Below are 21,641 nucleotides of genomic sequence, written 5' to 3' on the forward strand. Positions count from 1 at the left end.
TTCATTGCTGCACGTCTTTCCTCAATTACCCTGCACTGCTTTGCACTGTCTGGTACATTTGTGTATTTCCATTTTCTTCCTGATGGCATAAGGAGAGGGAAACGGAGAGGTTATTGAATACTCATGGCTGCGAAGGTTATCTAGCGGTAGCACTGGAACCTGGAAAGCTGTATTTATCCATCTGCTGTGCCTGATGCGTTTAGCCTTGCTACCCCCTGTTACCTTACCTTCAGTTCCCACCTGGAGAATCCTCTGCTGAGGTAATTCCTGAGAGCAGCAGCTGGGTTCATGTCGATGTTACAGGTGATAATTTGGAAAGAGTGGATAAAAGTGGTATTGCCAAACTATCTTTACCTGTCTGGTTAAATATTTCTGCTGATCTTCAGGCCTCAGTATTCCGTAGCTTATTTTACATCACAGCCTCAGGAAAAGTCCCGTTCCCTTAGCAGGAGTTCTGCGTGAGCGAGGAGTGTATCACTGGGGTATTTGTATCCAAATTTTTACTCGTCCTGCTGTTTTTAACGATCAGTGGCAAAACTCTGCTTGACTTGATTGCAAGTAGGACTGAGTTCTGTTTAATCTGGTAGCTAATGTATCTTTTTATCTACCAGTATAATTTTTTCCAATTTCCTTTCCTTTTATTACTCAAACTATGTACAGTTGTTTTGTTGTATTAGCTAATTAACCCAGATTAATTGCTAATCTGTGCTCTGACTAGAGTTTTCTTCTGTTCCAGTGTTTTATGTAGTATTAAAGGTGGCATGTGATTCTTATAACTGGAGATTAATCAGTTTTTATAAAGGTCTTTTTTTAATAGCCAGTTAAAACTACTGTAAGTATAATGCTTTGTTTTTTCCTACAGACATGTTTTTAAATAATTTTGTCATTTTTTTAAAAAAGAGTATACCTTAATTATGTTAATTAAAAAAAATGGTTAAGTAAACAAATTGTTTACTTAATTTTATTAAGATTTATGCATCCAACTTGTCTTCCTAACAAGCAAGATGCTAATTCTTTAAATGGTCAGACATTTACTATTTTCTGGCCCTTGAATACTATAAGCAATCATATTTGATGCCCCTTAATTAGAGTACGCTTTTTTCTTTCCAGGTTCTTTTCCACCTCAGCAATCGAGACAATACATTTGCTTACCATGCTGCTCTCCTAAGTGTTCTTTTGCATGTAAATTAATCTTGATTCAGTTTACACTGTCATGCTGAGTGGTACAAATTGCCTATAACAATAAAACAGCATGAGTTAAAAATAAAGGGGGGGTGGAAAGGCAGATTGAATGTGTGCCTTACTTGATAGGATGTTACTTTGCTTTATGCCAATACATTAGTCGACGATAATGAATCTTCTGTTCTGAAAAGCATGGTTTAGTTGATTTTTTTAATTTTACTTCAATGGAGCAGTACCTTGTCTTTTATAGAGCAAGTTAGACAAACCATTAATGACAAGAGTGTTAAGGTTAAATATGAAGCAATGCATTCACTTCTCTGAGTGCTATCCATCTTTCCATTTACAGGAGCTTGACAAAAGTACTGGCTTTGTACAACATTTCCTTTAATTACATGCTGCGGGAAACAGGCTTTTAACATAAACATAGTTGCATTCATTTATTCAGCATTTGCTCTTCAATAGAGCTTAATGGAGAAGGTTTAAATCCTAAATGAGTACACACATCTCTCAGCAGTGTTATGTCAGTCCCCGTGCTCTGCTTAAAAGCAGTTTTGGTCTGCATATGTAGGTTTTAAAGCTTTTGCCTAATAGTGAAGTTAAACAATTCGAAACAGAGTGTACTATTCCCAAGATAAAGCTGATTTTTACAGAACTTGTATATTTATTTTTGTTCTCTTCAAGAGTAGATCGTGTTCAAAAATATCCCATTATTTACTCATGAGCTTTTCTATTTTTACTTTGATGTTTCTTTTTTGTGGCAGCAGCTAATGCAGATTCTAGTGCATTAAAATGTTCGGTTTACTTTTTTGATTGCTATATTAAGCATTTTAGTGCTCTTTGCTATGGATTAGAACTGTATATATACCCCTAAAATACTAGCCTTTTGAGAGTTTTACGTTGTTTTCATTTGTTAATATTATTGTGGGTTTCAGTTGCTCGATATTTTTGCCTGAAGTACTAGCTTCCATTGTTTATCTATGTTCTTAGATTATGAACATAATGTGAAAATAGGCACACAATGTTAAATTGTAGTTACTGTTGCTTAGGTTTTAATCAACATGAATGTCCTGCAAATCATTCTCCTAAACAAGGGATGGTGATAGGAAGGAAAGGTGTTTTCTTTGTTACAATGTCCTTGAACGGTATTTCTTTCTTAACTTTTTTCTTTGTCAGTCATATGTTTGGATATAGTCTTGACATTTCTGTTCCATTTTGTAGTGGTGTTCAAATTATTTTAATCAAATAGTTTATCATGACATTTTAAAGAGATGGATACTAACTGAATTTCTCAGTTTCTAATGTGATGACTTTATCTTCATGAACTAAATTGAACTGATGACTACTATCTGAATTTGAAGATTATTTTTAGCAATTGGATACAAAATTATAATTAATTACTGTCGTTTTATGATTGAAAGATTAGAAGGTGTCTTTGTATTTGATCTTATTTAAGCTGGTCTCCTCAAAATCAATCTTACTTAATATTTCACTTCTGTGCTTACATTCTTCTTCCAGATTATGGTTTTTGCGGGGGAAAAAAAAACTTGTTTTCTCAGTTGCATTAGTATCACACATATAATTGTTCAGTTATTAGTATTATTTATTTTAATAAGGCAAATAATATGTTAAACAAATGTAACTAATTTCTTATAAAATTGTTTTCTTGAGAAATGATTTAACTTTTAATGTAAACGCTTTTTTGGTTTAGAAGTCTTTTGTTTTATGCTTAATAAGCAAACAGATCTTAAAATATTCATAATGAAATACTTTTTATTTCAGGGATGCTGACAGGAATGAATGAGACATCTGCTACGATAGCTGTTGCTCCACAGAACTCTACTAGTCTTGTAATAATTGAGAGAGTAGTGAAGGCAGCAAACCTGGGTGTAGTCCCTTCTGGTCAAGATAACATACACAGGTAAGATTACATGTCATTTTCAGTGGGACCATCCTTTAATATTAATTTCAATTAGTTCAAAATTCATTTATATTCTATAGTATTAGGGAAAATTTTATTATCCATACCTTTAACAGATAAGGTGCCCAGTTTACACTGTAACATAAAATCCTAACTAGGCATTAACTTGAGCCTAAGTACTACTCAGCTCTTTATTTAAATTTATTTAGCCCATCAAGTATCTAGATGTTACTGTACACTGTTAGGGAGAGTTGTCCTTTTCTAGTTTTGTTTCAAATGGAAAAGATAAAGTGCCTTTTCAAAGCATAATACTTTCAGCAGCTTCCGGGTGTTTTTTTGACTTCTGTTTCTGTTTCCAAAAGTGAGTGAGTGGACCTAATCTGGTTTATCATCTGTGAGAGGAAGCTTGTTTTTTTCCACATGACTTTTTGACCTGTGATATCCAACTAGTTAAACCTAGCACCTGATTTTTTTAGTTGGATGAAGTAGAACATTTTTAAGGTTTTTAAGTTGAACATTTTCTTCTCCTTTCTATTTATGTGTAAGGAAAAAATAATTGTGGTCAGCCAAGAAAGTCATTGGCCCTATATAATTCCAGATGTTTCTTGTAGATCAATCCATTTCACCCAAAGGCTGTGGTATAGAATGTCAGTTGAATCAAAATGACTGTTGGTTAATGACAGCTTTTATTGTGGTTGTCTCAAAATATCTAGTCCCATGAATGTGTAAGGCTTCTCACTTTTGCCAGGAACCAACAGGAAAAATGCCATGAGTGGAAAACTGAGTAGACTCAGATAACAACAGCAAGACATTGTTGCAAACTGTTAATGTGGTCATAAAATCAGTAAAGAAATACCTCTTCCCTAGCATCTATTACAACTATTCCAGAGTAGGAATGAGCTCCCAAAATTCTTAATACTCAAATAAGAGTAAAGTATCTCTTCTGAAAGTGAAGAACTATGTTTCTCTTAGAACTTTTGCTGACTGAGATAGCTGTTTGGAATGGTGAGAATCATGTAGCTTACACAGAACTGATAACCTGATATTTCTCTTCCTTTGGATTTGACCTTTTTTGCATTGCTGGGCATTTGTATTGCATTGCATTAACATTAACCCAGCTGGATTTTCCTATGCATTTGATACGGTCAATGATAAAATTCTGTTTCATCATAAAAACATGATACTGCTAGTGCGATTGCACTGAAATGATTGTCACTATTGACACCTGCTCCTCCGTGAAAGAGTCCTCATTTGTTGCCTCCCTGTGGGATCTCTACAGCCTGCATTCTCAACATCAGTTTAAAGACTAGGTGAGAGTGTCAATCAAGAATAGACTAAAGTGTCTGCAGTATACAGGTATTCTCCATTTTTACCCTACACATCACATGAGACTTAGTGCGTAGGGATGGATTGTTTTGTGACAATCTCAAAAAGGCTGCCTAAAATAAAAGCTCAGTTCCTAGCTCAGCCACAGGTTGCATGGTTGTAGTCAAGTTTCTCATTTGATCTTGGTTTCTTTGCCCTTCTGAAAAAGGAAGTTTTCCATAAAAGAGAGTCTATGACCGACTGTATTTAAATTGAAGAGGTACTTGCTGTTTTGTGCACTCCTTTACAGACATTGGTTGAAGGCATGTTCTCTGGTAGGACTGAAGTATTCAGCAAGCTCTGGAGCATCCTGACATCTCAGGTTTTGTCTAAGTTTTTTGGTTCAAAATTGAATGTATTCCGTCTGCCATAGCAGTTACAGAATAGTTTGCATTTTTAATGTCCATTGTGCAAAAATATGTTTTATAATAACTTAAATGGCCTAGCAAAAATGCCCAGTAGTAATGGGCATTTAAAAAATAGCCTTTCACTTCACAGAATCACAGAATGGTTGAGGTTGGAAGGGACCTCTGGAGATCATCTAGTCCAACCCCCCTGCTCAACTTGCTTCACCATAAGTAATTAGAGTTCATAGATACTATGTAGTTGTGATTGCACCTACTTTTTACTGAGAACAGGAATGGGAACATTAGCTGATTGATGTTGTGATGAACATGTTTGTCTTTTGAATAGTGCTATATTGTCATTAAAGTTGATCCTAGATTTAGATAAATGAGTATTTGAGGACCTTCTCAAATCTCTAAAACAAGCGACTGAACGAATGTATATTTTATATTTATATAGATGTATATACATTATATAATGTATGTATTTTTGGATTAAATCAACTCTGTCATAAGAGTAAAAAACAATGGAACCTCTTCTTGCAAAATTTCATGGATGCAAGAAGTGTGCCTTGGTTTTTTTTTATAACACATGAACACTATTTCAGGATGATAAAATAAACAACCACTTTTACCTTGACAAAGCAGTTATGAATTCTATTAAAATATGATAAAAATGAAATTTTGATTTTTTTTTTTTATTCCATAGTATTGCCATTTGTATTGTTTGTTTTATTGCAAGTGGTATTTGGGGAAAAAATTATATGGAAGAACTTGTCAGTGCTTTTCATGCTATTCAGTGAGGACTACTTGAGTTCATTTCTTGGAAGTGCTTAGTACATACCCCTTTACACAGGAAAAGAAATACTGTTTTTAAACTGATATTGTTGTTCTGCACTGTGCAGCATGAATTATATTAACCTTTCAGTTGGTCATTCCCAACTTGAGTATTACTACTTAATGACTGCTAATACCAGGAAATTTATATTGCCTGATAATGAAATATATTCATTCAAAATGAAATTGTATAATTTAATACAGGCATATCTAATGAGCATGAACAGGTGCATGTTTCTTGGTTTTTTTTTTTTTTTCAGTCTAAGCATATTTACATTCACAACAAAGATGTTTTAACATGTCATATTGGTGGGACCCAATTACTGGTCCTTAAATTGATTACCCTATTAGGATTGCATTTTGCTCCAGATAAAAACGTTAGGGCAAATATAATGAAGATTTGAAAATAAATACTTGAAACAAACATAAACAGAATAGCATGCTCTCACAAATGAAAATGAAATAACTGTAAACCTGTCAAATACATCAGCTGTATGTCAGTCCATATCACAGTGTAGTGACACTTTCTTGCATGCATTTTTTTCTCTCTATCATATGGCTACTGAATTTATATCTACATGGAATGTAATAATTCAACTGCTATTGAGTGTAGAACAACATGTCAGATAATACAACTAATTCTATTTTACATTCTATTTTCTGATCTATTTTATTCAATTTAAGTGATAGATGCAAAAATTTTGAACTCAGTAGACAATAAATACAAGAACACAAATGTGCATTTTTACATTCATATATCTGCAAAATAAATTTGCTGTACTATTTTACTCCCCTTAGGTGTAGTTACCTGCACCTAAGATGAGTTTACACAAGCTATTAGGTCTCTGGGCCTTGTAAAGCTGCATATGCTGCACTCTCATATTCTTCATAAGATTTAACTATTTTGTATCTCTCTCTCTTGCTTTTGTTATTAAGGGGAAGCATTATTTCAATTTTAAAGACCATATTCAAAAATGTGGAATGCATTTAAAGAGAGAATTTTTTGGAGAAGGAAATATCATTTCTCCTTAAATGTAAAAATTGCAGTAAAAACTTCAGATCCTTAAAATATTTCACAAGAGTGACTATAGTTATTGTTGCAGAGGTCTTAAAGCATAGCTAGCTCTTTCCATATTCTGAGTGCTATTGTTTGTTAAAAGTATTTTAAGAGATGAAGGGTGGAAGTGGGTTGAGGAGCACCTGGATGTTGCCCATGTGACTTTAGGAAGAATCAGCTGAGGCCCCAAGTTTGTCTTGTGATTCAGACCACATCCATGGCCACCATTTGAATATCAAAAAACAAAGAGATTGAAAGCAAAGTATTCAAGCAAAATGTGTATTCCTACAGGGATTTGATCAGTTAATAACCTTGTTTAGGGACCAAGAAGTACTTCTCAGTTGAATGTATGTCTGATGTTTGTTGTTGGAAGGCGGGGGTGGAGTCTAGCAAGAATTTTTCCTTTTACATGATAAGAGGATATGTAATTGAGGATATTTAATCCCTCAAAGTTGCTGCTTTTACAGACCATTGTTTCAGCTCCCTACCTCCATTTGGGCAATAACATTCACTGCTTCATACACCAAAAGTAAATTCTAGGCTGTTCTGTTCTATTTCAATATATGACGAGATGAAGATGGTACTCAACTCAAATTTTCGATAATTTGTTCGTCAGCATCAGCCTTCTTTATTCAGAGACTTTCTTCAGGCTAGCTTTACTATTGAGATGTGTCGGTTTTTCCTATCAGATGAATATTCTAGAAGTTCCTCAGGCTTCTTCATGCCTTATTCCTTTTCAGCTCCATAACATCCCACCAGGATAGATAATCTTCATTTTCTTCACTTCGAATATAGCAGAAGAAAACAGAGGTGATAGAATGAAAAGTCTAGTTGCAGACTTTACTTAATGTTGGAAAGACTTGAATGGTAAATGAGGATATCATGATCCTCTCATAAGTGTCAAAATACTGTCTACTATTGTTCAAGGCCCTTTGCATAAGGAAAAGGCATCTCAAGGTAAATTGGCTTAGAAAGATTCATGGAAAATGCAGACAGAAAACACTTCTTTCTGCTACCTTCAAAATGTTGCAAAAGTCTCTTTAATGTGTTGGCAATAGCATACAGCAGAAAAGTCCATTCAGAGCTGAGATTGTGAACTGGATTTCATTCTTTACTCTTTCACTTTGATGTTTATGTTTGTGTAATTGCATTGATATCAGAATATATCAGGACGTAATGGAATGGCAGATCAGGCCTCCTTGAACTCCCAGTCTCTTTGCCTTTCACTCGCTGAAACATTTCATAAGCAGTATGCATTGTACTGCGGTGTAGTAGTTCCCCCAATGACCGAGGTGCTACAAAATGGTGTGTTTTAAGCACCTTTTCCACAGTTTTTGCTGCCCAGACAGTGAGTGAGATAAAAGTCTGAACCCAACAGAAAGGTTATGAAGAAGAGATTTCACTTAGCCTCAACTAGGTTACCAGTCTTTTGAACTAGTCCATTGCTGTTCTTATATTTTAGAAGGACTCCACAATTAATAGCAGGAAATAGCTGGGCTAGAAATAAACAGTCACCATGGTGTCATCTACGTATCTTTATTCTGCAGTTCGTCAGGATGGCCCTAACCATTGGCCAGCACTCTGAGACACATGACAGCATTCATTTAAGTCCTCTATTTTGAGATGGTAAAATTTATAATTTCAACAACAACACAGAAAGGGATGATATCAAGTTTTAGAGAAAATCAGACCTCAGTTTCTTTGTTTTCAAAACTGAAGCCTTAATCTGCTTCAGGACTGCTATTTCACCTTTTGAAGTAGTCAGTTCAGTATCTTTCTCCTTTGCCACCATTAAAATGGTCATTCTAATAGCCATCTCTTCTTTCTATTGATCACCAAAACTTAAACTTGTAGAAAGAGGCTTCTAATCTCTTAGCATGTTGACAAGGTAAACACCCGAGCAAGCAGCAGACAAGCTAGCTTTTAAACAAGAAGGGCAGAAGGGCACTTCTTGTTGCTGGGGCAGGTCTAACTAGCTCAAGCACAGCACTGCACACAGTGGCTGTGCTGCTTCTGGGACCTGTATTTTTAGTGACACTTGACCACGCCATCTGGTTACCCCAGTTTGTTCAGAGCCTGCACTGTGCAGTGCTTTGTTGTTTGGGCTACCCAGGGCCTGTGGGATTCTGGGGATAAGCAAATGTTTCACAAGATGGAAAATATTTTCCACCTGTCTTTCATGGGCCTGCCGTTATCGTTTTGCTCAGTCGAAAACAGACTGTGGGAATCATGTAACAGGAGACGGTAAGCACATTGCAACAGATGGGCACTGAAATCCTGAAGAACATAACAGCAACAAGATCCACGATAGAAACTTGCATAAAATGCAAGTTTAAAAAAAAAAAAGAAAAAAAAGAAAAAAGAAGAAACCACACACACCCTACGCACAGAAATCCAAGGATCAACACTTGTTCTTCAGATGCTTTTCAAACTGAAGTTGCTTTTTGATGCCCCCTGTGCATCAGCCTGACAGTCTGGTTGCATTCACCCCTCTTTATCATTTTGCAACCTGTCATATCCCATTTATGGTATATTGGCAGACTGATCCTCAAAGGAAAGAGGGTTTTGTTTGCAGACAATTTTGATTATCGGAGAATGGTGTGCTTAGTAATCAGTTTTCCTCCCCACATCTTTTTAATCCAGCAACACTTAATTTGGGGAGAAAAGGTGTGTGATTGTGCATGTACGTATGTATGGAAGATCATTTGAAAGGGAAGATTTCTCTGCTCGTATCACCTTCCAATTTGTACTAAATTTGGAAGAATTCTCAGGCAGAAAGTTGATGATCAGGTCCCATCAGCTTACTATAACTAACAACTAAAGTTACTTCCAGCACGTCAGAAAGGAGGGGATATCACCTGTTTATTAAGGATAAGCCAGTGTAGAAATTGATAAGAAGTATAAATTGTTTATAATTATCCCATTGGAATCCAAATATATGTTTTCATTAGTTGACAAAGAGGTCCTGTAGATCCAGGGATACTTTCTTAAAGACCTGTTCTGCACTGCGTGCCCGCAGAAATCTTTTCTAAGGTTTTTACTAAGCAATTGGCCTGAGAGCTGAAATGAAGGGAACTCCACCTCTGGCAGCAGCTGCCCTGAAGCAGTTACGTGGACTGTTCTGCTTCCATGGTTTCTTAGCTGTGGGGCCCAGTCATCTTTTTCTAGGGAGCTGCAATGGGTAGCCAAGTAAATAAACTTGTAATAGGCATGCAGCCTTGCTTTTGCTTCCTAATTTCTCTAGTAGGAATTAATTAGAAAGCTAAATACCCTAGGCAAAACAATTTCTCTATTAGCCTTTACCTGTAGGAGACAGAATTCTAAATGGAGCAGGATGGCCCTGGCCACAGGCCTTTCAGCCTTCGCCTTCCCAAAGCTAGAAGATGTAAACTCTTAGCACTTTCTTGATTTGTGATAAAAATAATTTTAGATAAAAAAACAAAAAAAAGTTCAGGCTGTTAATGACCCAGCTAGGCTAACCATTTGCTTTTCTTTTGTCAGCCAGTACTAAGAGTCTTTCTGGTTAGTCATTATTCTTAGGTAAATATTTTTATTCCTACGTAAAAACAAAACTACATTTTTTAAAATATGAATGTACTCAGCTTGTGATATAAATATATATATATATATATATATATATATATAATGTAAATTTCTTAACCAAATCCTAATGTTCCAATAATTGAGATTTTTCTCACTGCTAACAGCTGGCCACTGTAGGTGCTAGTACATTTTTCATGTATTATTAGCATATGAAGGTTTTGATTAACTGGTATAAAATATTTGATCAAGAGAATGCCTTTCTGTAACATCATTTTAAGGCATTTGAACATTTGAAATATGTTATTGTATTTAAGGAGCTTGTATGTAGATTATAGAGTTTAAAAATAACTTTAATATTAAGTTCACATTTAATTTTCTAAAGGTGTACAAGAGTGAGTTATTTGGGATACAAGGTTAATCAAAATAGATTGTTCTAGCCAAGCTTGTTTGCTGTCCACTAGAGGACAGCACTGCTTTTGTATCCGAATGCTTTAAAGTGAAAAATACTTGGAGCATTTTATTTGAAAAACAAACAGGAATCTTCTGAGTCAGTTGTTTAAACAGCAACCATTTAACATTTAAGAAACTAACCAAACAGAAGAATATCCTTGATTTGAAAGACCTCTGAGCAAGCTTTATATTTTAATATATTTCTGTAAGGCGAATTATTTTCTTGGAATTAAATAAGTTTTTTCAAATGAAAATTTATAACCTGTTTTAAAAAGTGAATGCATGTAATTCTCAAAATGGTTATCATATTAAATACCTGATTAGGGAAAATAAAATGAATAGAATAGAAGAGAAAAAAATAGATTAGACATTACAATTTTAATTTTCTAGGTGAGGAGCAAATATTTTGGTTCAAGTTCTTAGCTTATTGAAGTTTTGGGAAGGAGGTATAAATACCTATGGGTAAAAATGATGAAGTTTAGTGAACTAAAAGTAAATATTTGGAAAGATTTAAAAAAAAAAAAGTTCATGCAGCATCTTTCTGAACGCGTGGACTAGTCCTGTGAATTGGACAATAAGTTCTGAGGACTCATTTGCATTTCCACATTTATTTTTTTAGATACAGTGCAAATGGTCACTGGCAACCAAAGATAAACTCAAAAAAATCTATTTTGGCAAAAAAAACTTCAAAACAATAAAAATGGGGTGCAGATTTGAGTGTAATCTATTTTTGTATGGTTTTAATTAAACCCCCAAATAGTTAATATTGAAAATAAGTTAATTATGCTAATGAATTAGGCATCTTGAATAATTTGTTTAAAAAAAAGTTTAAAATATCATGAAATGTTCTGGGAAAGAAAGAAAACAATGTCAAATTATTTGAATGCCATTTTTAATGTAAATGTTAATCAAATTTTATGTTTAATAAACAATGCTAAATAAGTTTTTTTTTCTGAGAAGTAAAAATCATGAGGTTAAGAAGAAAAAATCTTTTTTGAGTATATTATTGCTTTTGTTTTAGTATTAAACTTACTGTATCCCCATGTCAGAACTAATATATAGTAATGCCGTTCCAAGTACTTCTTTTTCATATTCTAAGGCTTATGCAGAGGAATGACACAAGGAATTAGTAATTTAGACAATTTTGAGATCAATTGTTTGTTACAAAGTCAAACCTGTACATAGATAGAATTTATCAGAGTAAGTTAGAGATTCAGAGTACTGAAACTATAAATGTTTTTGTTGCCCAGCTGATACACTGGAATGTACTTCGTAGTTGTTCATTCTTATATTTACAAATTGGAGACTAATTCAGAGGGTTTTTTTTTTCCTTAGCATATATTCATTGCATAACTTGGATTACACATTTGTCAACTTTGGACTAATTATTTTTCTACAGCTAGGGCAGGGCATTGCATCTTGTGATCGTCTTTCTTACTAATAGGATTCTGTCTGCTTCAGCAGGCAGTAATTGAAGGCTTCATATATGAGAGCTTTAAAAAAAAAAAAAAAGTTTTCGTTTCCTTGGGCCATTGTAACCCTTTCTGATAAGAAAGGAGAAAATTGAACTTAAAATAGAAAAATCAGAGACGAGGAAGAGTGCCCGACAGGAAAGAGCGTGCGTTAGTGCTGTTGAATTATGCATAACAAACCCTGCTTTGCTGTGAACAAATGTCCTGATAGTGAGTGTTCAGCTGTAAATCTACTTTTTCAAAAGTTGAATTTTCAGGACCAGATTTTTAGAGTGACTGTTTTGTTACTCTTTATTCCCTGGCCTAGAATTTTTATTACCTTTCCTCCATTTTAAAATGCCTCTACTGTATATTGTAGCTATCATCTGTCTGCAAATAAAAGGAAAATAACTCTTAGCCCCTAGGTAGGGTAGTCACTCTGACAAAGGCAGCATTTGGGAAATGCTGTCCCCTTGTAGGCTCTGACATGCCAGTTTTTCCTCTTGTTAGGAATTCTGAACAGCTGTAACTCAAATATTTATATGGCAAGTATTAACAAATGTTATTATGGAAAGTGACCAAGAATATCTACTTGTTTTTTTAACTGTTGAAAGACTGGAAAACTTTCTGAAAATATATCAGACTTCCTTGATGTTGATTTAGAAACCGATGCACATTCTCTTACCTACTGACAGATACTATGTTTATGTAAATGCGTGAACTCTTCCTCTTTTGTTCATGTCCCTTTCCCACAGAATAATTAACGTTTTTAAAGAAAAAAATCACTTGGAAAAACTCAGAATATGCATATACATTTCACATTTTTATATTTTGATTTAATCTCATAATTTTTTTATAAATGGGGAAAACATTAACAGCTGTAGACCTTTCTGAATGTTTTTAATGATATGAAAGCAGTTTTACAGGTAATGTTATCAGAAAGAAAACTAGCAAATAACTGCAGTATAGCTGAAATGGACATCTTGAAATTATTAGTAAATACTTGGTTTTGTTTTCTGAATGATATTCTCATTTACCATTTCTCATTTTATCATTTTTTTTCATATTCACTCATGTATCCTTTGTGGCAACAGAATGGTAATAAATAACATGGTAATAAATAACATGGTAATAAATAACATCTTATGTTAAGAGTTGTTCAAAGGACAAAACCTATATTTTGGACCTACAAAACAACCAATTTACAAGTTAGATTTTAACATGCCACAGAGTGGTTTCCAAGGCTTTTTGAGTCAGAATATGAGGTCTGATCTTTTTTTTTTCTTTAAAATATTTTTTTCAAGGTTTTAGTATTCAAATTCTTATCTTTGAGGCAGTATCAGCTTTCAGAAAAAGTAAAAACAATTAATGACCTCTTGGAAAGAAAGGTGTTCCACAGCTTCTCACAAAGCATAAATATATAGAGTGATTAATTTTTGCTGCTGAAAGATTTTGAATGGCTTTCTGATCTAAATACTTAGTTGAGCAGAACACACATTTTGTAAAATCCAGTTTGGCTTATGATAAATATAGCATATACCACACAATAACGTGGGCTTAGTCTAAGGACCAATTACCCAAATCATTCAGTGATAGTGTTTTTAAAACATCTAATAATTAGCAAATCGGTTTTACTGATCACTAACCCAAAGTCACTTGCTTCATCCTTTAATGACTATATTTAGTTTCAGAGACTGTACAAACATGTTTGTGTTATAACTCTTTTTGGAGACTAAACTATCTTCCCTATTTTAGGGAACAAATTTTGGGTTCCAGAGTTCAAAGTCAGTGGTAAACACATTGTGTCGTTCTTCTATACATCTTTTTTTAAAATGGTGAAATAAGTCATCTCATTCTGTTGCAATTCTTTTTTTCATGAAGTAATTCCAGGCTGGTGACCACTAAAATAAATCCATCAGCCAATGTTAGTTATGCACACTAACACTTTGTGTAAAATTATCTGCGTATCAGACCTTTGCATCTTGCAAAACATGTACAAATTTGCATTTATTGATTCCAAGTATTTTATTCAGAGTAATCTTGATCCCCTATGTGATTTTGTAAATACACATGTAAAAATATCAGAGCAAAACTGATCTCTGATGCTTTAGGCTGCCTTGGCTTTATCGGAAAACTGACTTTGTATCACTTTCAGTTTTTAATAAAAGAGGGTATAATCAAGCCTTGGGGCTATGAAACACAGCAGGAGCGCCAACCACCAACCTTTTTATGTGCATGCTCAGACGTAATCTGCTTCTCTGTTGTCCCAAGACACAACTGTTAAGTAAATAAAGTGACTAATAAGAGTATTGTTTATATAATTATCCTCGTCAAAATCAACCAGAGAAATAGCGATCTTTTACATTGCGGTGCAAATAGACAAAATCATTGATGCAACTAGCTAAGTAGTTATTTTTCATAGTAGTAATGTTGGCTTAGAATTTCCTGTTAAAGGGAGAGGTCTTTGAATGTATCTATAATCTGGACAAAAGAAATAGATTGACCTGTGATGGGTGACATTAGAGAAGTGCCCCATGTTTCCTTAATTAGTATAATGTGTTATGAGATTTTGATATGCTTAGTTTAAAAAGAAAAAAGACAGAAATTACTTCTCGTTTAAAGAGAACCTGCTTCCTGCTTAAGTGGCTAATATTTTAATTAAGTCTGGAGTGAAGTTTTTTGAGTATCTCCTGATAAACTCCCTCCTTTATGTTGATGGTAATTAAACAGATCCCCAAGGGCCCGGGCAGGCGCTTGGCGAGGCCGCGCTAATTGTCAGACATGAGACACTGACCAGTTGGTTTGCTCTTGAATAGCCGGCAGCGTGCTGTCAGCCCTGCCGTTTTATTTTTATGTATTGTGAGCCGTTGTCAGGGCTAACGGGGGCCTATTGTGGCTGAAGATGTTGCGCAAATTGAGGCAGATGGCTCGGATTCAGACACGTGTCGTTCAGCCGGGGAAGAGGAGATTGGCCTGCAAAGTGGGGTCAGCCTGGGTCGCAGACCTGCTCTGCACTTGTTAGTGTTTTCAAAAGCCCATGTGCAGCAACTTTGTTGTCGTCAAGTAACCAAAAAAAAAAGAAAAAAAAAAAAGCGAGCATGGTGTGCTCCTTGTGGAGCACGGGAGCCTGGGCTGTTGCCATCCTCTTCCTTCCTGTCTCTGGGGCCTGGCTGTGCATGCAGAATGAATTAACAGGATTGACAGAAGTTCATTGTGCCTAAAATGGCTTTTCAGTCAATTGTAGGGCTTAAAAGGCTAGTTTTGCTTTTAATTCCATGTAATTAGTGGATTCTCCATGTCTTGGAATTTAGTAGTGGTGCGTTAGTCCTAACTTTTGTTTATCTGGGGAGGTTTTGGGTTGTTTTGTATGGCTTTCTAATATTTAATCATAAAATATTTAGAAGCACTTAGTCATAAAATTATGGTTAATATTCTGGACGTAAGTTCACAGACAGAATGATTTGGTGTCTTCAGAAGACTGAGCTGTTACCATCATTTCATTTTATCATGTTGGACGTTTATAAGTTTGAATATTTTAAAGTTGAATTAATTCATGAGATGGCAGGAAGATGCATTTTTCTGAAAGTATAATAATTTGGCTTTTTGGAAGTATTTTAATACATTTGGCATAGTTGCATTTTCTTTGGGGTACCAAATAATGAAGATTATCCTTGGAATTCACCATACAACTGAATTCAAGTTGCCAGTGTGTACTGAAATAATTTTTGAGTATTGCAGATGAACTGAAGAATCAGAATTTAAATAATAATTTGATTTAAATAGATTTTATTGTTCAAGTTAAATACATAATTTTGCATTACACCTTTTTGTCTTTAGATACTGAAATATTTGCACAATGCTAAACAAATTCTCTTTCTGAAGAATTGATGGGAGGGGTTACGATATATCCCCTGAAATGGATTAATGAAACTGGAGGCATTTTCTAATATTTGAGCTCCTTTAACTTTTGCAGAAGGAAGTATTAGTAGTCTTTGACCTTACGATCCTCAGTGATTTTTTTTTTTTCCCCTTCCCCCTCCAGGTTTGCAGCTAAGACTGTGCACAGTGGGTCACTGGTGCTAGTCACAGTGGAGCTGAAGGAGAGCTCTACAGCACAGCTCATCATAAACACTGAGAAAACCGTGATTGGTTCTGTGCTGCTGCGGGAGCTGAAGCCTGTCCTGTCCCAGGGGTAACCTGCTTACATCTGGACTTCAGAATCTGGCACACAACAAAAGTGCCTGGCATCCTCTACTGCTGCCTTTCATTTATAATAATAGCCCTTCCATCTGGCAGTGGGGGAAGAATACACTCTTGACATTCTTGTCTTCTGCTTTAGAATGCTAGTGTGTATCTATCATGTATGCAAGTCCTTTCCTTTTTCTCTGCTTGCTAACCAAAGAACATATATTTTACTGTCAGTTATCTGCACTCTTTAATTTATTTCCCATTTGTTTTATCCTAGTACTTCCCTCTCTTCTCCCTTCCCCCCCTCCCTTTCTTCCCCTTCATTTTTCCCTGTTGTAGTGGACAAATACCGGATAATAAAGTTCAAGGGAAATCGCACTGCCGGTAAAGTGAGTTAAAATGGCAGAGAGGTCCAGCAATATCTACAACGAGGTGCACAGTTCAGAGAGTTTGTGTTGTATAAATGTAAAATACACGAGGTACAGCAAAATGGTGTTTGCTTTCTGAAAATGCTTGTAAGCCTGAACTCATTTGTTAAGAACATTGTTCCCACTTACTGTCCTATTCTCAAATATTTCTGTTAAGATGCCAATAAAGTAGTGCTATGAGCAGGAGCGAGCTCTCTCTTGTTTTGGTAAAGAACTGATAATCATCACTAGTAATACATATAAATAATCTATTTAAAGTAAATACTAATAAGGTAGGATGCTAAATATGCATCAGCAAATTGTTCTTGTGAAAGTAGCCAGTGTTTGTCCCCCAGTTTTAATTTTCTGATATGCAGTTGCATTTTTGTTAGTAAATTAACAAAAGCACTTTTGCCTATTTTCAGAATGACCCATTCATAAAACAGTGATTGAAGAGAGTATTGTGGCAGACTGTCACCTAGCTCAACAATTATTCAAACCTTTGCTTCGTATTTCTGTTATAAACTAAGGTTAAATTATCTCCTACCTGTGCATAAACCAGGGCTTTTGAAGCAAAGAGGAAATTCACAGCCATATATACTGATGTAGCGCTGAGATCAACAGCTGTACCACCTCAACTGTATGCAGTTTTCTGTCCATTTCGACCCTCTCTGTAGCCTGTCTGTTACTTGTTTTGACCTGCTATCCACATTTCGGTTATGTGGTGCGACTGAAGATGCTAAGCTTTGTCATTTCAGGTCAGTCCTCTTCACTGCTAACCTGGCTTTTCCTGGTAACTCATGGTTGTGCTGCAGATGTTTTCATGACATGGAGAAGATATTCAGAGAACTCTACCTGCCACCAGGTCCTTTGATGCTGACTAAGTAGTGCTGTTGTGGTTTAGCTTTCTGGATGATAGTTTCATCATCACTTCATCAAAAATGTTGCCTTACTGCATATTGAAAAATTTCTCTAAAGTATGTATAGGTCTATCACCTAAGCAGAATTAAAATGCTTCTCCAACAGTATATGAGGAGTAGTATTAGCAAATTCCATAGAGATTCTTTAGGCTACTGAAGTTGTGCTTCAATAAGAAATGTACTTCTAGGCTTCAGTAGCACCCAAGATACACTGGTGCTTCTCAGACAAAGGAACAAGAATATTATGCCCTCAGCAGGAATGTACATTTTGTTAATCGACATTTACATTATTTTTTAAAGGCCTAATCTTGCAATAAGATTCTTCTATAATATTTATTATTAAGATATATAAAAGTTATTATTCAAACATATGAAAAACTATTCACTGTAGAAAACACTATCATCTCAGAGAAAATGTGCATTAATATAGATGGTATTTGATATAAAGATTCAGTGAGAAGGTACTGAGGATAAGGTGCAAAATCATGCTCCCTAAGAAAAGACTGAACCTTCAGCCTTGTTTGTTAAGGAAAAAAGCAAACAAAAATGGTTTCTTGTACCACCATAAATCAAAGGAAAATGTGTTATTGTTACATATAAGTCTCACACGTTGTTGAGTAATTTCTATCTCCCTAGAGTACTTTATACACTTTAATAGTGAAACCCAGAAACGTCTATAGTTAAGGATATTTTTGGAATTTCTGTTATTAATTCGTATTTTTCAAGGCTTTGTAACTTTGGGCAGATGAATCAATTATTCTTGATATAGGTATCTGGACTGACAGTATGACTTGAAAATTTAGGTTGATTTTCCCAAATAGTGATTTGGGAAGAAACTTTCTGTTAGGACAGGTACTGAAATAGTAAAATATTTATACATACAATAAAATTCAGCTCTTTCAGGAACCTAAACATGACCATATTTACATGTTTTACTTCAACAATATAAGTTGCACTTAGCCATCAGTCAGCTAGTTAGAAGTAGTTAGCAGTAGTTTCTTGGTTTTGCTGTATATCATCTTTATTCACTTTCTTCCATACTTTTCATTATTTATAGAGGCATATTAAAGGTTATTAGGATATGAAGTAGATGACTAGTCTAAATTGCCATCTAGAATTCACTTCAAAGTGATTTGCTTGTATGAGCAGCAGTGGCAGCTCTGAACTCTGTGGGCAGGTTTTTCAGGAGCCATGCACTAGGAACCACCTGGCTTCTCTAGGCACAGGCAGCCTTGAACCTGCACGTGAAACTCGGGGTGCAGGAGCAAGGCTAACGCACAGCACTGGAGCATTAGTGAGGTGGACCCTGCGAAGATGGTTGGAGAATGGTATGGAGGTCCAGTTCGGGGCAGGGGAGGTGCTTAAATTAGGAAGGGTTCAAATACAATGGAACCTGGCAGAAATGAGGTAAATTTTGGTAATAACCACAAACCAAAATATATTATCATAAATGTGAAATTTGGTATGACTTTAACTGAGCCATGCTCAAGGTAATTAAAAATCAAAGAGACTCCAAGATTCTGATCTAGTCCAAGCATAAAAATTGATGCTGGAAGTTATGGGTTGAACAATTATGCAACAAGAGCAAACACAAACGGATAAATGAAAAGGTTTCTGTACAGTGAGAGATTGAGGGTTTAGCTTTTCTGTGCTTCCTAGTTGTTTCCCCCTATACCTCACCCTGTCATGAAGGGGAAGGTGTGTGTGGGGGGGGGGGAGCGGGGGGGTCAGCAGAATTATTTTCAAAGTCATGCTTTATTTTAAGTAACTCAAACCATTTGAAAAGGGTATATGGAAAAGCTGGTATGTTAATATGGATAGCAGAATATAAACATTGGCTTGATGCATGACAGTCAAAATAACATAGTATTTTTCCTCTTACTTTCCTTTCACATTTTATGATGTCACATAAAAGGGTAATATATTATTTCCTGCATACTTTATTTCTGGTAACTAATTTCTGAAGAAAAATAGTATACATAGAAATGGGTCTAGAGCTAGGAACAAAATAATGGAAGATATAAATAGAATATCATGTGACAGGACAATGGAAATAAAGTGTTTTTGGAGCGGGGACATGATACAGTACATAAAATAATGAATTGCATGGAAAAGATAAATTGAGTTTTTCTCATGATCTTTTCTACTAACTCAGGAACAGGAAGGCATCCTGTAACATTCATAAAACAATATATGTAAACTGGAGAAAGGAATTAACTTTTTTCTGCTTGTTTTTAAACATAACCTATAATTAACCATCTTCTGTCACAAGATAACATGATGTTTACTAAAAGTAGAATAAAATTGGAAATGTACATTAGCAATGGAATACCCAGATATCTATGGGGTAGGATACAAATAAGCATAAGGGCTCTAAAGCCTCTTGCCTTGAGGCTTAGGCTAATTCCTGATACTTGGTGATTGGATGAAGTCCTTATACACACGTTATTTTATAATGGTCCATCACAATAATTAGTATTAATTCTTTTAAAAATATATTCAATCACTTAGCTGTTCTTTTTTTCCATACAATATCTTACATGCCTGGATTAATTTTAAGTGAGCACTGAAATGTCCTAACAAGGATGGTGGTAAGCAACGTTCAGGTAAGTTTTACCTTGCCCTTACCTCCTGACTTTCAGTATGCGCGTGAAGCAAGCATATGAAGATGGGATTCTGTTCCCTTCATTTTCTGAAGAGCTTTCTTCCTCTTCTTCCCCATATTCTTGTTTCTTTTATCTTAAATTGCATGTTTTTATAACATTTATATATTATATTAGATGTTCTGCGGTGCAGGCACTGGGCTTTGCTGTGTTTGCATAGCATTTCACTGCTGCTGGAGCCTTTGTGCACAGCCCTGATAAAAGCAATTCTTCTGTTAAGGTTATTTTGCTCTTATCTGGTATGCTTGTTGTGCTTTATGTAGCACAGTCCAGTGAGCCTGTTCTGAAGAGAAAGAGATGGTGAACATCCAGAGGTTAGCAGCTCACTGTGCTCCAGCCCCTGCAACTAGCTGGTTTTGCTTCAGAAGGTTCACGGTGAAGTATTGCTACACAGCTGGTAACCCTGAACCCATACTGGGAGCTCCAGGTCACAGTACTGCCCCCCATTGTGCTCCCTTTAAATCTGTGTGTAGCTGGTGCATATGCATACATCTTTACCCATGGTATTATCCTGAGCTCCCTTTTCCCATTGTGCACGTATAAGAGAAAGGGAGAAAATGAGTTTTGCTGGCTTTCCCCAGTGTGAATATGGTGCCTTTAGTCACCAGTGCCGCAGCTCCCCCTTCTCTTCCAGCCTTACTCCCGGCTACGTTTCTCTTCCTTTGCCATCCTTCCCAGGCACCACTTTCTGGGGAGAGGGAAGAGGACAGTAACTGCCCTTAGCACCACCTAGTAGCGCACATACGCTGTGGTCACAGCACACATCTTCATGTGCCCCTCAGCTACAGCATGGGCCAATCCAGACCTGGTTTTGCCTTGTAGAAGAAGGGAAGGAGGTTCTTTTCAGGCTATGCCTTGCAGGTATACCTGACAGGTCACCCTGCTCCTTTGAGGGAGAGCAGGAGCTGAGGGTGCTTTCAGCTCCTCCTCGGCCTCCTGCCCTGTAAAAAAGCTGATGGACTCTAAATGGGTGGCAGAGAGGTGAGGAAGYACCTGCTGCTTTTCACAGCTAGGCAGTGGCAGGGGTTCGATCCTGTGCAATAGCACAGGGCAGGTGGGAGAGGAAGAGTTGGCCAGTGAAATGGATTATTCCCAGATGGGTCTACAGTTTGAGGGAGAGAGCCGGTGGTGCTGGCCTCACCACAGCACCAGCTTCAGCCTTTCCTCAGCCGGCGCGAGGCGCAAGCTGCATGCCGCATGTCAGCCCCATCCAGCCACCCACGCAGAGCTGGCAGGAGTCTCAGGAGGGGCAGCGCTGGTTCCTCTGCTGCAGTGTGTCGGGTCAGACCAGAACAACTGCCCCTCGCAGCCACCGC

General features: G+C 36.1%; 1 protein-coding gene across 7 annotated transcripts in view; it reads left to right on the forward strand.

Annotated features, from left to right (window-relative positions):
- The window catches only part of AP3B1 (adaptor related protein complex 3 subunit beta 1), a 158,961-nt gene extending 142,012 nt beyond the window's left edge, over positions 1-16,949 (forward strand). For 5 of the 7 annotated variants that reach the window (XM_026067742.1, XM_026067743.1, XM_026067746.1 and 2 more), the window contains 2 exons: positions 2,962-3,100; positions 16,190-16,949. In XM_026067742.1, coding sequence (XP_025923527.1) covers positions 2,962-3,100; positions 16,190-16,343 — 293 coding nt within the window. In that variant the 3' untranslated portion in view covers positions 16,344-16,949. Of the gene's footprint in view, positions 1-2,961; positions 3,101-4,715; positions 4,788-16,189 lie in introns of those variants that run through there. The other 2 variants (XM_026067744.1, XM_026067747.1) reach the window with 2 other exon arrangements.
- The last annotated feature ends 4,692 nt before the right edge of the window (positions 16,950-21,641 follow it).

The sequence above is a fragment of the Apteryx rowi genome, unplaced genomic scaffold (assembly GCF_003343035.1).
Source record: "Apteryx rowi isolate R43461 unplaced genomic scaffold, aptRow1 scaffold_262, whole genome shotgun sequence".
NCBI lineage: Eukaryota > Metazoa > Chordata > Aves > Apterygiformes > Apterygidae > Apteryx > Apteryx rowi.